The following is a 14,707-nucleotide window of genomic DNA, read 5'->3' as shown; positions in this document are numbered from 1 at the left end:
CTATGTCAACGTCATTACGCTATTTCTACGTCATTACGCCATTTCTACGTCATTACGCCATTTCTACGTCATTACGCTATTTCTACGTCATTACGCTATTTTAACGTCATTACGCCATTTCAACGTCATTACGCCATTACGCTATTTCAACGTCATTACGCCATTTCTATGTCATTACGCCATTTCTACGTCATTACGCCATTTCTACGTCATTACGCCATTTCTACGTCATTACGCCATTTCTACGTCATTACGCTATTTCAAAGTCATTACGCCATTTCAACGTCATTACGCCATTTCAACGTCATTACGCCATTTCAACGTCATTACGCTATTTCTACGTCATTACGCTATTTCTACGTCATTACGCCATTTCAACGTCATTACGTCATTACGCTATTTCTACGTCATTACGCCATTTCTACGTCATTACGCCATTTCAACGTCATTACGCCATTTCAACGTCATTACGCCATTTCAACGTCATTACGCCATTTCTACGTCATTACGCCATTTCAACGTCATTACGCCATTTCAACATCATTACGCCATTTCTACGTCATTACGCTATTTCAACGTCATTATGCCATTTCAACGTCATTACGCCATTTCTAAGTCATTACGCTATTTCTACGTCATTACGCCATTTCAACGTCATTACGCTATTTCTACGTCATTACGCCATTTCTACGTCATTACGCCATTTCAACGTCATTACGCCATTTCAACGTCATTACGCCATTTCTACGTCATTACGCCATTTCAACGTCATTACGCCATTTCAACATCATTACGCCATTTCTACGTCATTATGCTATTTCAACGTCATTATGCTATTTCAACGTCATTACGCCATTTCTAAGTCATTACGCCATTTCAACGTCATTACGCCATTTCAACGTCATTACGCTATTTCTACGTCATTACGCCATTTCTACGTCATTACGCCATTTCAACGTCATTACGCCATTTCAACGTCATTACGCCATTTCTACGTCATTACGCCATTTCAACGTCATTACGCCATTTCAACATCATTACGCCATTTCTACGTCATTATGCTATTTCAACGTCATTACGCTATTTCAACGTCATTACGCCATTTCTACGTCATTACGCCATTTCAACGTCATTACGCCATTTCAACGTCATTACGCCATTTCAACGTCATTACGCCATTTCTAAGTCATTACGCCATTTCTACGTCATTACGCCATTTCAACGTCATTACGCCATTTCAACGTCATTACGCCATTTCAACGTCATTACGCCATTTCAACGTCATTACGCCATTTCAACGTCATTACGCCATTTCAACGTCATTACGCCATTTCAACGTCATTACGCTATTTCTACGTCATTACGCTATTTCTACGTCATTATGCTATTTCAACGTCATTACGCTATTTCTACGCCATTTCAACGTCATTACACCATTTCTACGTCATTACGCTATTTCTACGTCATTATGCTATTTCAACGTCATTAAGCTATTTCAACGTCATTACGCTATTTCTAAGTCATTACGCCATTTCAGCGTCATTACGCTATTTCAACGTCATTACGCTATTTCTACGTCATTACGCCATTTCAACGTCATTACGCCATTTCAACATCATTACGCCATTTCAACGTCATTACGCCATTTCTACGTCATTACGCCATTTCAACGTCATTACGCTATTTCTACGCCATTTCAACGTCATTACACCATTTCTACGTCATTACGCCATTTCAACGTCATTACGCTATTTCTACGTCATTACGCTATTTCAACGTCATTACGCCATTTCAACGTCATTACGTCATTACGCTATTTCAACGTCATTAACGTCATTACGCTATTTCAACGTCATTACGCTATTTCTACGTCATTACGCTATTTCAATGTCATTACGCTATTTCCACGTCCTCAGAGTGGTCATCTTCCCGCTGTGAGCGTGTGGGACGTGTCCGAGGGGACGCGGCTGTCGGAGATGCTGGAGCACAAATACAGCGTCTCCTGTGTGGCGTTTTCACCAAACGGCAAATACATCGTGAGCATCGGATCACAGCACGACATGAGCTTGAACCTGTGGGACTGGAAGGTACTGATTACCCATTATACCCTTCCATCCATCCATTCACTGATCCATCCACCCATCTGTCCGTCCACCCATCCACTGATGCGTCCATCCATCCACTGATGCGTCCATCCATCCACTGATGCGTCCATCCATCCACTAATGCGTCCATCCATCCACTGATGCGTCCATCCATCCACTGATCCGTCCATCCATCCATCCACTGATCCATCCATCCATCCACTGATCCATCCATCCATCCACTGATCCATCCATCCATCCACTGATCCATCCATCCATCCACTGATCCATCCACTGATCCATCCATCCACTGATCCATCCATCCACTGATCCATCCATCCACTGATCCATCCATCCACTGATCCATCCATCCATCCATCCATCCATCCATCCACTGATCCATCATCCATCCATCCATCCACTGATCCATCCATCCATCCATCCATCCATCCACTGATCCATCCATCCATCCACTGATCCATCCATCCATCCATCCACTGATCCATCCATCCATCCATCCACTGATCCATCCATCCATCCACTGATGCGTCCATCCACCCATCTGTCCATCCATCCATCCACTGATGCGTCCATCCACCCATCTGTCCATCCATCCATCCACTGATCCATCCATCCATCCACTGATGCGTCCATCCACCCATCTGTCCATCCATCCATCCACTGATCCATCCATCCATCCACTGATGCGTCCATCCACCCATCTGTCCATCCATCTCCCATCCATCCACCCACTCATCCATCCACCCATCTGTCCCTCCCCCCACCCATCCACTGACCCATCCATCCATCCATCCACCCGTCCATCCACCCGTCCCTGAGCTATGTGGGTCACCCTATGTGGTTTACTCTGGTCCTGCAGAAGCACACTCTGCTAGCTGCTAATAAGGTGTCCAGTAAGGTGACTTCGGTGTCGTTCTCAGAGGACAGCTCTCACTTCGTCACCGCGGGGAACAGACACGTTCGCTTCTGGTATCTGGAACCCTCACACTCTCATAAGGTACGTCTATGACCTTTGACCCCCTTATTGAGAGGTCACAGCTAAACGACAACATTGATGAACCGTCCCATGATGCTCTGCAGCCAATGCCGCTGATGGGTCGCTCTGCGCTCCTCGGGGAGATGCAGAACAACTTCTTCTGTGGTGTGGCATGTGGACGCGGCCCGAAGTCCAACAGCACCTTCTGCATCACCTCATCAGGGCTGCTGTGTGAGTTCAGCGGCCGGAGAGTTCTGGAGCGATGGGTCCATCTGCAGGTCAGAACACACACACACACACACAGACACACACACCTCATCAGGGCTGCTGTGTGAGTTCAGCAGCCGGAGATTTCTGGAAAATGTTGAATTGAATGTTGAAGTTGTTAAAGGGATGTTGATTATTCTAGTTGTTTGTCCGGTGAGATGAAGATCCTCGTGTCTCAGAGCTGCTGACGAGTTCAGAGAAGATCATGATTGTTTGTTTAGACGAGTTCAGAGAGGAACATGATTGTGTGTGCAGACGAGTTCAGCTCACGCTCTGACGGTGACGGAGGATCTGATCTTCTGTGGGTGTACCAACGGAACCGTATGCGTCTTCAGCCCGTCGGACCTGCGCTTCATCTGCTCTCTGCCCCGCCCACATCACCTGGGCATCGAGGTGTCCGGCGTCACACAGGCCAGGTGATTCATTACCCACCCATCCATCAACCCATCCATCAACCAATCAACCCACACACCCATCAACCCATCAACCCACACACCCATCAACCCACACACCCATCAACCCACTCACTCATCAACCCACTCACTCATCAACCCACTCACCAACCAACCCACCCACTCACCAACCCACTCACCAACCAACCCACCCATCAACCCACCAACCAACCAACCCACCCACTCACCAACCAACCCACTCACCAACCCACTCACCAACCCACTCACCAACCCACTCACCCACCCACCAACCCACTCACCCACCCACTTACAATCAACCCACCAACCCACTCACCCACCCACTTACAATCAACCCATCAACCCACTCACCCATCAACCCACTCACCCATCAACCCATCAACCCACTCACCAACCCACCCATCAACCAACCCGCTCACCAACCCGCTCACCAACCAACCCACTCACCAACCCACCCATCAACCAACCAACCCACTCACCAACCAACCCATCAACCCACTCACCAACCAACCCATCAACCCACTCACCAACCAACCCATCAACCCACTCACCAACCAACCCATCAACCAACCCGCTCACCAACCCACCCACCAACCAACCAACCCACCAACCAACCCGCTCACCAACCCACCCATCAACCAACCAACCCACCCATCAACCCACCCATCAACCCACTCACCCATCAACAAACCCACTCACCAACCAACCCATCAACCCACTCACCAACCAACCCATCAACCAACCCACCCATCAACCAACCCGCTTCATCTGCTCTCTGCCCCGCCCACATCACCTGGGCATCAAGGTGTCCGGCGTCACACAGGCCAGGTGATTCATTACCCACCCATCCATCAACCCACCCATCAACCAATCAACCCACACACCCATCAACCAACCAACCCACCCATCAACCCACTCACCCATCAACCCACTCACCCATCAACCCACTCACCCATCAACCCACTCACCCATCAACCCACACACCCATCAACCCACTCACTCAACCCATTCACCCAACCCACCCACTCACCAACCAACCCACCCACTCACCAACCCACTCACCAACCAACCCACTCACCAATCAACCCACCAACCTACCCACCAACCAACCAACCCACCCACCAACCAACCCACCAACCCACTCACCCACCCACTTACAATCAACCCACCAACCCACTCACCCATCAACCCACTCACCCATCAACCCACCAACCCACCCATCAACCCACCCATCAACCAACCCGCTCACCAACCCGCTCACCAACCAACCCGCTCACCAACCCACCCATCAACCAACCAACCCACTCACCAACCCACTCACCAACCCATCAACCCACTCACCAACCAACCCATCAACCAACCCATCAACCCACTCACCAACCAACCCATCAACCCACTCACCAACCAACCCATCAACCCACTCACCAACCAACCCATCAACCAACCCGCTCACAAACCCACCCACCAACCAACCCACCAACCAGCCCGCTCACCAACCCGCTCACCAACCCACTCACCAACCCACCCATCAACCAACCAACCCACCCATCAACCCACTCACCCATCAACAAACCCACTCACCAACCAACCCATCAACCCACTCACCAACCAACCCATCAACCCACTCACCAACCAACCCATCAACCAACCCACCCATCAACCAACCCGCTCACCAACCAACCCACCCATCAACCCACCCACTCACCAACCCACTCACCAACCAACCCGCTCACCAACCCGCTCACCAACCCACTCACCAACCCACCCATCAACCAACCCACTCACCAACCAACCCATCAACCAACCAACCCACCCATCAACCCACCCATCAACCCACCAACCAACCCCCTCACCAACCCACCAATCAATCAACCAACCCACCAATCAATCAACCAACCCACCAACCAACCCATCAACCCACTCACCCATCAACCCACTCACCCATCAACCCACTCACCCATCAACCCACTCACCCATCAACCCACTCACCCATCAACCCACTCACCCATCAACCCACTCACCCATCAACCCACCAACCCATCAACCAACCCACTCACCCATCAACCGACCCACTCACCAACCAACCCATCAACCAACCAACCCACCCATCAACCCACCCATCAACCCACTCACCAATCAACCCACCAACCAACCCACTCACCCACCCACTCACCCATCAACCAACCCACTCACCAACCCACTCACCCACCCACTCACCAACCCACTCACTAGGGATGCTCATTTCGATTAATTTTCCCGACCGACAACCGCCGCTCGTTAATCGATTATTAACCGTTAACTGATAAAATTATATTGAATTGGCATTAAATACAAATAAAATTGACGCGTATCTGTGACCCTTTAAAAAAATACAAACAATTTGTTTAGTTTTTTTATCAAAGGGTTTATTTTAACGTGCAAAGTGCAAACAGCAGCATACAGAACAGATCAACAACAGAACCTGGATTCAGTTAAAATTTTCACGCACCTGCAGTATTTCTGACAGTGAGAGAAAAACAGAATAAAATTATACAAATAAAAACAAAATAGGCCTACACTAAATATATTTTTTAAACTTAAATAATTAACAAATTAAGATGACAAAAAGAAAACACTGAATCCGTTTGAACAAAGCTTTTAAAAACCGGCAATTTTTTTCCGTTAGACTAAGATTTTTCGTTAAATAAAAATAGCAGCCCTACCTCAACATTTCAACACCTTGTCTAATTTTTATTTTTAAAAAGCAACATATCAGCGTGATGTGGGGTCCGTCTGGAGCGCAGCCTGTTGACAGTCAAACGCGAAGTGTATTCGCATCGCGTTTTACTTGCTCTAGATTACTCGCGGGTTAGTGATGACACACTCCTTTTCGCGGGATGCTTTTATTCGCTAGTGACGCGAAAAACAATAAAAACATCCCGCGAAAAGGAGTGTGTCATCATCATCAACAACAACACAATTTCTGCCATAATTTTTCTGTCATGTCTGAAATAAATGATATTGCTGCTCTACTTGTTGTGGAAAGCCAAATGCCGACGTGTCTGGTTTCACAGCACCATCCAGAGGCGCACTCAACTCGGTGAATTTCACCATCTTCACGCGAATTTTCCGCTCGAGTTGAAATTTTTCAACTTGCGCGGAAGACGCAATTGAGGCGATTATCGAGCTTTTGCGGCAAACGCGTCGCCTAATTCGCGTCTATTCGCGTCTTTGCATTGACTGTATGTAATCTACTCGCGCAAATAATTAAATTCGCGTTTGGTTAGACCCGCGGCAGAAAACACCCTCTCCGATGGGACGGATGTCCCGGGAATAGGCTACACAGGTAACGTCTCGCTAGAGACGTGTGTGGTTGCGCGTGTCGACGCGCTTCGTGAGTTAATATAAGCTATATAGTATTTTATTTTTAAACCATGCAGCAAACAAAAAAAAAAGAAGCTTAAAAAAAAACGTTTTAAACCGTTTAACTGATAGTATTATTCGGTCAAAATTTTTACTTTCGGTTAACGGTTAAACGGTCAATATGAGCATCCCTACCACTCACCCATCAACCAACCCACTCACCAACCCACCCACTCACCAACCCACCCATCAACCAACCCACCCATCAACCAACCCACCCATCAACCAACCCGCTCACCAACCAACCCACTCACCAACCAACCAACCCACCCATCAACCAACCCGCTCACCAACCCGCTCACCAACCCGCTCACCAACCCGCTCACCAACTCGCTCACCCACCCATCAACCCACCCATCAACCCACCCATCAACCCACCCATCAACCCACCCATCAACCCACCCACCAACCCACCCATCAGCCAACCCGCTCACCAACCCACCCATCAACAAACCCACTTACCAACCAACCCATCAACCAACCCACCCATCAACCAACCCGCTCACCATCCCACCCATCAACCCACTCACCCACCCACCCATCAACCCACTCACAATCAACCCACCCACCCATCAACCCACCAACCAACCCCCTCACCAACCCACCAATCAATCAACCCACTCACCAACCCATCAACCGACCCACTCACCAACCAACCCATCAACCGACCCACTCACCAACCAACCCATCAACCAACCAACCCACCCATCAACCAACCAACCCACCCATCAACCCACCCATCAACCAACCCACTCACCAACCCACTCACCCATCAACCAACCCACTCACCCACCTACTCACCAACCCACTCACCCATCAACCAACCCGCTCACCAACCCGCTCACCAACCCACCCGCTCACCAACCCGCCCACCAACCAACCCACCAACCAACCCACTCACCAACCAACCCACCCATCAACCCACCCATCAACCCACTCACCAACCAACCCACCAACCAACCCACTCACCAACCAACCCACCCATCAACCCACTCACCAACCAACCCACCCACCAACCCACTCATCAACCAACCCGCTCACCAACCCGCTCACCAACCCGCTCACCAACCCGCTCACCAACCCACCCATCAACCAACCCACTCACCAACCAACCCGCTCACCAACCCGCTCACCAACCCACTCACCAACCCACCCATCAACCAATCAACCCACCCATCAACCCACTCACCCATCAACCAACCCACTCACCAACCAACCCATCAACCCACTCACCAACCCACTCACCAACCAACCCATCAACCAACCCACCCATCAACCAACCCGCTCACCAACCAACCCGCTCACCAACCAACCCGCTCACCAACCAACCCGCTCACCAACCCACTCACCAACCCACCCATCAACCAACCCACTCACCAACCCACCCATCAACCCACTCACCCACCCATCAACCCACTCACCCACCCACCCATCAACCCACCCACCCACCCACCCATCAACCCACCAACCCACCCATCAACCCATCAACCCACCAACCAACCCCCTCACCAACCCATCAACCCACCAACCAACCAACCCATCAACCCACTCACCAACCCACTCACCCATCAACCCACTCACCAATCAACCCACCAACCAACCCACTCACCAATCAACCCACCAACCAACCCACTCACCCATCAACCAACCCACTCACCCACCCACTCACCAACCCACTCACCCATCAACCAACCCACTCACCAACCCACCCATCAACCAACCCGCTCACCAACCCACTCACCAACCCATCAACCAACCCACTCACCAACCCATCAACCAACCCACCCATCAACCAACCCGCTCACCAACCCACCCATCGACCAACCCACCCACCCACCAACCGACCAACCAACCAACCCACCCATCAACCCACCCATCAACCCACTCACCAACCAACCAACCCACCAACCAACCCACTCACCAACCCACTCACCCATCAACCAACCCATAAACCCACTCACCAACCAACCCATCCATCAATCCATCCATATATCCATCCATTTATCCATCCGAACCCGAGACATATCTGATCTGATCTCTGTTCTTTAGTCACCTGTTCAGCAGGAAGCCCGATGCCCGTTACCCAGACTTGGTGGCGGTGACCTTTGACCCTGTGAACCGTTGGCTGTCCTGTGTGTATAATGATCACAGTTTATACGTGTGGGACACGCGAGATCTGCAGAAGGTGCACAAAGTTCACTCGGCGCTGTATCACTCGGCCTGCGTTTGGGATCTGCAGGTTAGTAGTAGTAGTAGTAGTAGTAGTAGTAGTAGTAGTAGTAGTAGTAGTAGTAGTAGTAGTAGTAGTAGTAGTAGTTACACTGGTGCTCAAAGCTTGGGATAATGAAGACTTTGTAATGTTTGTGAAAGAGTCTCTTCCGCTCACCAAAGCTGCATTTATTTAATAAAAAATACTGTAAAACAGTGAAATATTATTACAAATGAATAATAACACAATTATTATTAATAATCAATAAAAAAGTGTTTTCTATATAAAGTCAAGTCACATTTATTTATATAGTGCTTTTTACAACACAGAGTGTTTCAGAGCAGCTTTACAGAGATAACAGGAAAATAATGCAACAAAGTTTGTTTCCAGAAGAGAATATCGTCACAGTCCAGCTTAAGTAAGTTCAGTGATGCTTCATTTCTGCTGTAAAAAAGTTATTAATTTAGTTCAGTTATAGAGCCGCTCTGGAGAAAACCGTGATGTCATCGTCCAGCTCAGTTCAGTTCTCATATAATGGTGTCAGTGCAGGAGATCAGTAATATTGTTGAATGTTCAAATTAAATGTCCCCAACTAAGCAAGACAAAAGCCAATGGCAACAAAGGTGAAAAAAGGCGACAGTGAAGGAACCAAAGCTCCATCAGGGCAGAATGGTATGTGAATGTATTGTAAATGTGACACTGAAGACTGGAGTAATGATGCTGAAAATTCAGCTTTGATCACAGGAATAAACTACACTTTACTATATATTCACATAGACAACAGCTGATTTACATTGGAATAATATTTCACTATTTTGACTGTACTTTTGATGAGCAGAAGAGACTGAGTGTAATGTTTGTTTCTGTAACGGTCATCTGCTGTCCGGACTGAACTGTGTTCCAGATGTTCCCCACAGACGGCTCACAGATGTTCGGTTCCTCTGAGCCGTTCCTCACCTGTTCCTCTGACAACACTGTCCGTATCTGGAGCTCAGACGCCGTTCACAGCGCTAACCTGCTGAGCAATGTGAGTCTCTAAACGCGAGTGTCGTGATGTAGGTTTGACCACGAGTGATGAACTGACTCCAACTCTCTCAGGATCTTCTTCACGTCCTCTACATGAACGACGACACCGCCGCCCTGCTGGACGCGGAGGGAACTGCGATCACTGAGGGCTTGCGCGGCATCAGAAGCATCTGCGTCAGTCCTGACGGGAGACACCTGGCTTCCGGAGACAGAAACGGCACACTGAGGTACGGGTGATCATGTGACTCTTATTATGTCAGTGTGCAAAAAACTTAATTATATAACTTTATTTATTTATAGTATATATGTGTATATACTGTGTGTGTGTGTGTGTTTTTATTATTTAATTAATTAATTAAATTATTTAATTGATTTATTTATTTCTTAAAGCTCAAATATGCATGTGCTATATATAAGATCTTACATGGTCTTGCCCCACCCCCACTAAGTGATTACATTAAAGTGAAAACAACGGGCGGAGGCAGAAGTGTAACCAGGGCCTCCACGAGAGGTGATTGTGTGGTGCCTTACAGACGTACAGCATTCGGACAATATCTACTATCAATTAAGGGGACAGAGATCTGGAACAAATTACTGGTTGCTGTGAGAGAAAGTCCGACTTTCCCCAGTTTTAAGAACCAACTTAAACAATGGCTTAAAATAAATCAAGTATGTGCCCACTAATGATAATTGTTGTAATTTAGATAAATGGGTACGGTTCATTGTATTATTTTATTCGTGTATGTATGTATACCAAACTAGATCCAGCACTTTGTAGCATCTAATAGCACTTTAAGAAATTGATAATGCACTTAATGCACTTTGAGTAGCACTTTATTGTGTATGTGTATATGTGTGTGTTCGTCATATGAGTATGCCATATTAAGATGCCCTGTCTGCTAGTTGCGGCATTTTTTATATGTGGTTGTTAATTGTAGTGTCTTTTAAATTAAGTCGAATCATGTTTAAATTAGTTGTTTAGCTGTGTCACTAGGTATTGTTGATGACCTCACTTGGGACTACAAATGTAAAATAGCCTGGGGGCTAACTTTGGCATATGTACGTCGCTGAAAAGCTATGTTCATTCGTATGCACTGTCCCATTCAAATAAATAAATAAATAAAATAAATAAATACATGTAATAGTTTATTTGATTTATTAAATGCATTAATTATCGTTTATTTAAGCATTTATTTTTAATATATTATTGAATTATTTATTAAATAAAAATATTTATTTAATTTATTAAATAATTTATTAAATAATGAATTAATGCAATTATTGTTTAATAATTTATGCATTTATTTGTTCATACATTAACTTATTTGTTTAACCATTTGTTTAATATTTTGTTTAATTACTGATTTATTATTTAACTTATTTATGAATTTATTTAATTGATATTTATAATTGAATTATCGATTTAAGCATTATTAATATTGTTTGGTCTAATTACTGATTATTAAATTAGCATTTCATAAATTTCTTTAAATTATTAAATCAATAATCATTAATTGAATTATTTAAAGGTCCCATGACATGAAATTTTCACTTTCTGAGTTTTTTTAACATTAATATGAGTTCCCCTAGCCTGTATATGGTCCCCAAGTTTCTAAAAATTTCAATCGGTGTAAATCGAGCTTTTGCTATCTTTCTCTGCCTTTGAGAAAATGGAGGCTCATACGCGCTGATCTTGAATCTCCTCCTTATGACGTCATAAGGAGGAAATGTTACCTCCCCTGTCTCTGCTTTGCCCGCCCAGAGAATATTTTCAGCCCATGAGAAAATGCGCTAGGAAGTAGGAACGCGCGCACGCGCGATTTTAGTTTGTCCACGAGAGATCATGGCTTTTGAGCGAGCGAAGCATAACAATTGCTCAATAATTGGATGTACAAATGAACACCGAAGGGTTAATACAGAGCTGGGCTTGCTGAACGTCTGAAACTAAAGTCTGGATCACTCTCTTTGGCTCAGCTACACACCTCGGACAACTAATGATATATAAGTGTGTTGCTTTACTGTTTATGGTTACCTAGATTTTACACGTAGAATGTGGCTGTAACATTAGCTATGCAGTTTATGTGTGTGAATACACACACTGTAACGCGAGTGTTGTACACGTCTTTGTTATTTGGATAACCGTTTTCCTGTTGGTTATATGGCGCGCGCGATATCCGCATTTCAAGATCGCAGAGCTTGATGTAATTGTAATAAGATAAATTACAGACGTTACAGATCTCTCATGAAAAGGCAACAGTAGGTTCGCGTTAGCTACATGATGATAACTGTAAACCATCCGAATAAAGTACCGTATCCAGACATAATATTTTAAACTAACCATTCAGAAACGTCCTGCTGGAGCCGCTGAGTTGTAACTTCTTCATCCGTTGCTTCTCCATCTGGATCAGATTCTGGGTCAAACTGAAATGCTTGAAAGACTGCGTGTCTTCGTGCCATTGCAATATATCCAACGTAAACATGCACGCCACGGTACCGTTGCGCAAGATGGTCAAGGCCACACCCACCCTCCACCTTGCGCCGCCTTTCTCCTCCTCATTAGTATTTAAAGCTACAGACACCGAAACGGCCTGTCTGAAGGAAGCTCATTCTGGGACTGGCTTGTAGTGGCTATAATTCTGCACTGAGTCTGAATTTTTGGAAAGAGATTTCAGATACAGTACTAGGGACCACTAATGACTATATTAAAGCCTACAAAAAGTAGCATGTCATGGGACCTTTAAGATTAATTATGATGCTGTGGTTGCTGCAGGATCCATGACCTGACGTGTATGAAGGAGATATTGAAAGCTGAAGCACATGACTCCGAGATCTTGAGTCTGGAATACTCCCGTCCTCACACAGGTGTGTGTCCCATCCATCCATAGCAGCGTTCCCAGACCCCAGTGTTTCCCCTGCAGACCTGTGTGTGTGTGTGTGTGTGTGTGTGTGTGTGTGTGTGTGTGTGTGTGTGTGTGTGTGTGTGTGTGTGTGTGTTGGACAGGCATGAATCTGCTGGCCACAGCGAGTCGAGACCGGCTGATCCACGTGCTGGATGTTGAGGAAGACTATGGTCTGCTTCAGACTCTAGATGAGCACTCGTCCTCCGTCACGTCTGTCCGCTTCGCCGGTGAGAGTCCGGTTATTATTCACATTACAGAATAAATATGCAAAGCAAACATCCAATCATCTTTGAGTCGCTAGTAGCCGGTGTGAAACGTGATCTGAATTCAGAGTGACTTAGAATTAAGATGAAAGGTTTTGAGTTTCCAGTGCTTGCGCTGTACAAACAGCTGTGTGTGTGTGTGTGTGTGTGTGTGTGTGTGTGTGTGTGTGTGTGTGTGTGTGTGTGTGTGTGTGTGTGTGTGTGTGTGTGTGTGTGTGTGTGTGTGTGTGTGTGTGTGTGTGTGTGTGTGTGTGTGTGTGTGTGTGTGTGTGTGTGTGCAGCCAGTGACGGGAAGTTGAGGATCATCAGCTGCGGAGCGGATAAGAGTCTGTACATCCGAACCGCACACAGGGTGAGTTATTGTGCTTTTCCGGATATTATCTTTCATGAAGAGTGTAATAAAGCTGTTTGTGAATGTAAAAGTTTCACAGATCAGAGTTTTTGTCTCCTAAAAGAAAGAAGTGAATCTGAACTGAAACCAGTAATTCAGTCTCACTTCCTGAAGAACCTGCGTAGGTTTGTAACTAATTTGCATAATGCTGGTTATGGCTCTGGTCTTGATTGGCTGAACAGCGTCTCTTAGCTCCGCCCTCAAACACTGTAGTGTATCTGAGACTGGAGGAGTTTGGTTCATGTTGTTCATGTAGAGAAGACGAGATTGTTTTCTGAGATTGATACGGTTAAACCCACACCATCGTTACTGTTCGTATCACTGTGATCTAGAGCTGAGATTCAGATATGATGATGAGCGTTTGCTTTCTGACCAATCAGATCAGAGCAGCTCTCAGAGAGAGCCTTGATGGATGTGATCCTGCAGTGGAGATTATGAGGAAATTAAAGTGTGTTTGATGCATGTAAACCTGCTGTAGGAGCCTTTAAAATAGCATTATATGGCACTATAAGTGACAATCGTTTGAGATTGATACGATAAAACCCACTCCATCGCTACTCCTCCGCAGGTCAATTTCTTTTCATACAGGTAATACATTTTACAACCAAAGCTTTTTAAACACAGTATGAGATGTAAACATCCTTTATGTGCGAGCACTTATCTTGAGATCTGAAGGTACTTTGATGTTGCAGAATAGGAATAATGGGAGACAGTATGTCATCAAATATGGGAGGGAA

At 46.1% G+C, this 14,707-nt stretch overlaps 1 protein-coding gene across 1 annotated transcript in view; it reads left to right on the top strand.

The window, feature by feature from the left end:
• The first annotated feature begins 1,913 nt into the window (after positions 1-1,913).
• Positions 1,914-14,707, top strand: part of LOC309481992 (mitogen-activated protein kinase-binding protein 1-like) — a 33,651-nt gene continuing 20,857 nt past the window's right edge. The window contains exons 1-10 of the mRNA XM_082147151.1: positions 1,914-2,087; positions 2,965-3,102; positions 3,186-3,359; positions 3,604-3,764; positions 9,231-9,420; positions 10,295-10,417; positions 10,489-10,643; positions 13,187-13,278; positions 13,418-13,543; positions 13,861-13,931. Of these exons, the coding sequence (XP_082003277.1) occupies positions 1,977-2,087; positions 2,965-3,102; positions 3,186-3,359; positions 3,604-3,764; positions 9,231-9,420; positions 10,295-10,417; positions 10,489-10,643; positions 13,187-13,278; positions 13,418-13,543; positions 13,861-13,931 (1,341 nt within the window). The 5' untranslated portion in view covers positions 1,914-1,976. The remainder of the gene's footprint in view (positions 2,088-2,964; positions 3,103-3,185; positions 3,360-3,603; positions 3,765-9,230; positions 9,421-10,294; positions 10,418-10,488; positions 10,644-13,186; positions 13,279-13,417; positions 13,544-13,860; positions 13,932-14,707) is intronic.

This window comes from Leuciscus leuciscus (genome assembly GCF_965113295.1).
Source record: "Leuciscus leuciscus genome assembly, chromosome: 19".
Lineage (NCBI taxonomy): Eukaryota > Metazoa > Chordata > Actinopteri > Cypriniformes > Leuciscidae > Leuciscus > Leuciscus leuciscus.
This window is presented reverse-complemented; position numbering and strand designations above follow the sequence as displayed.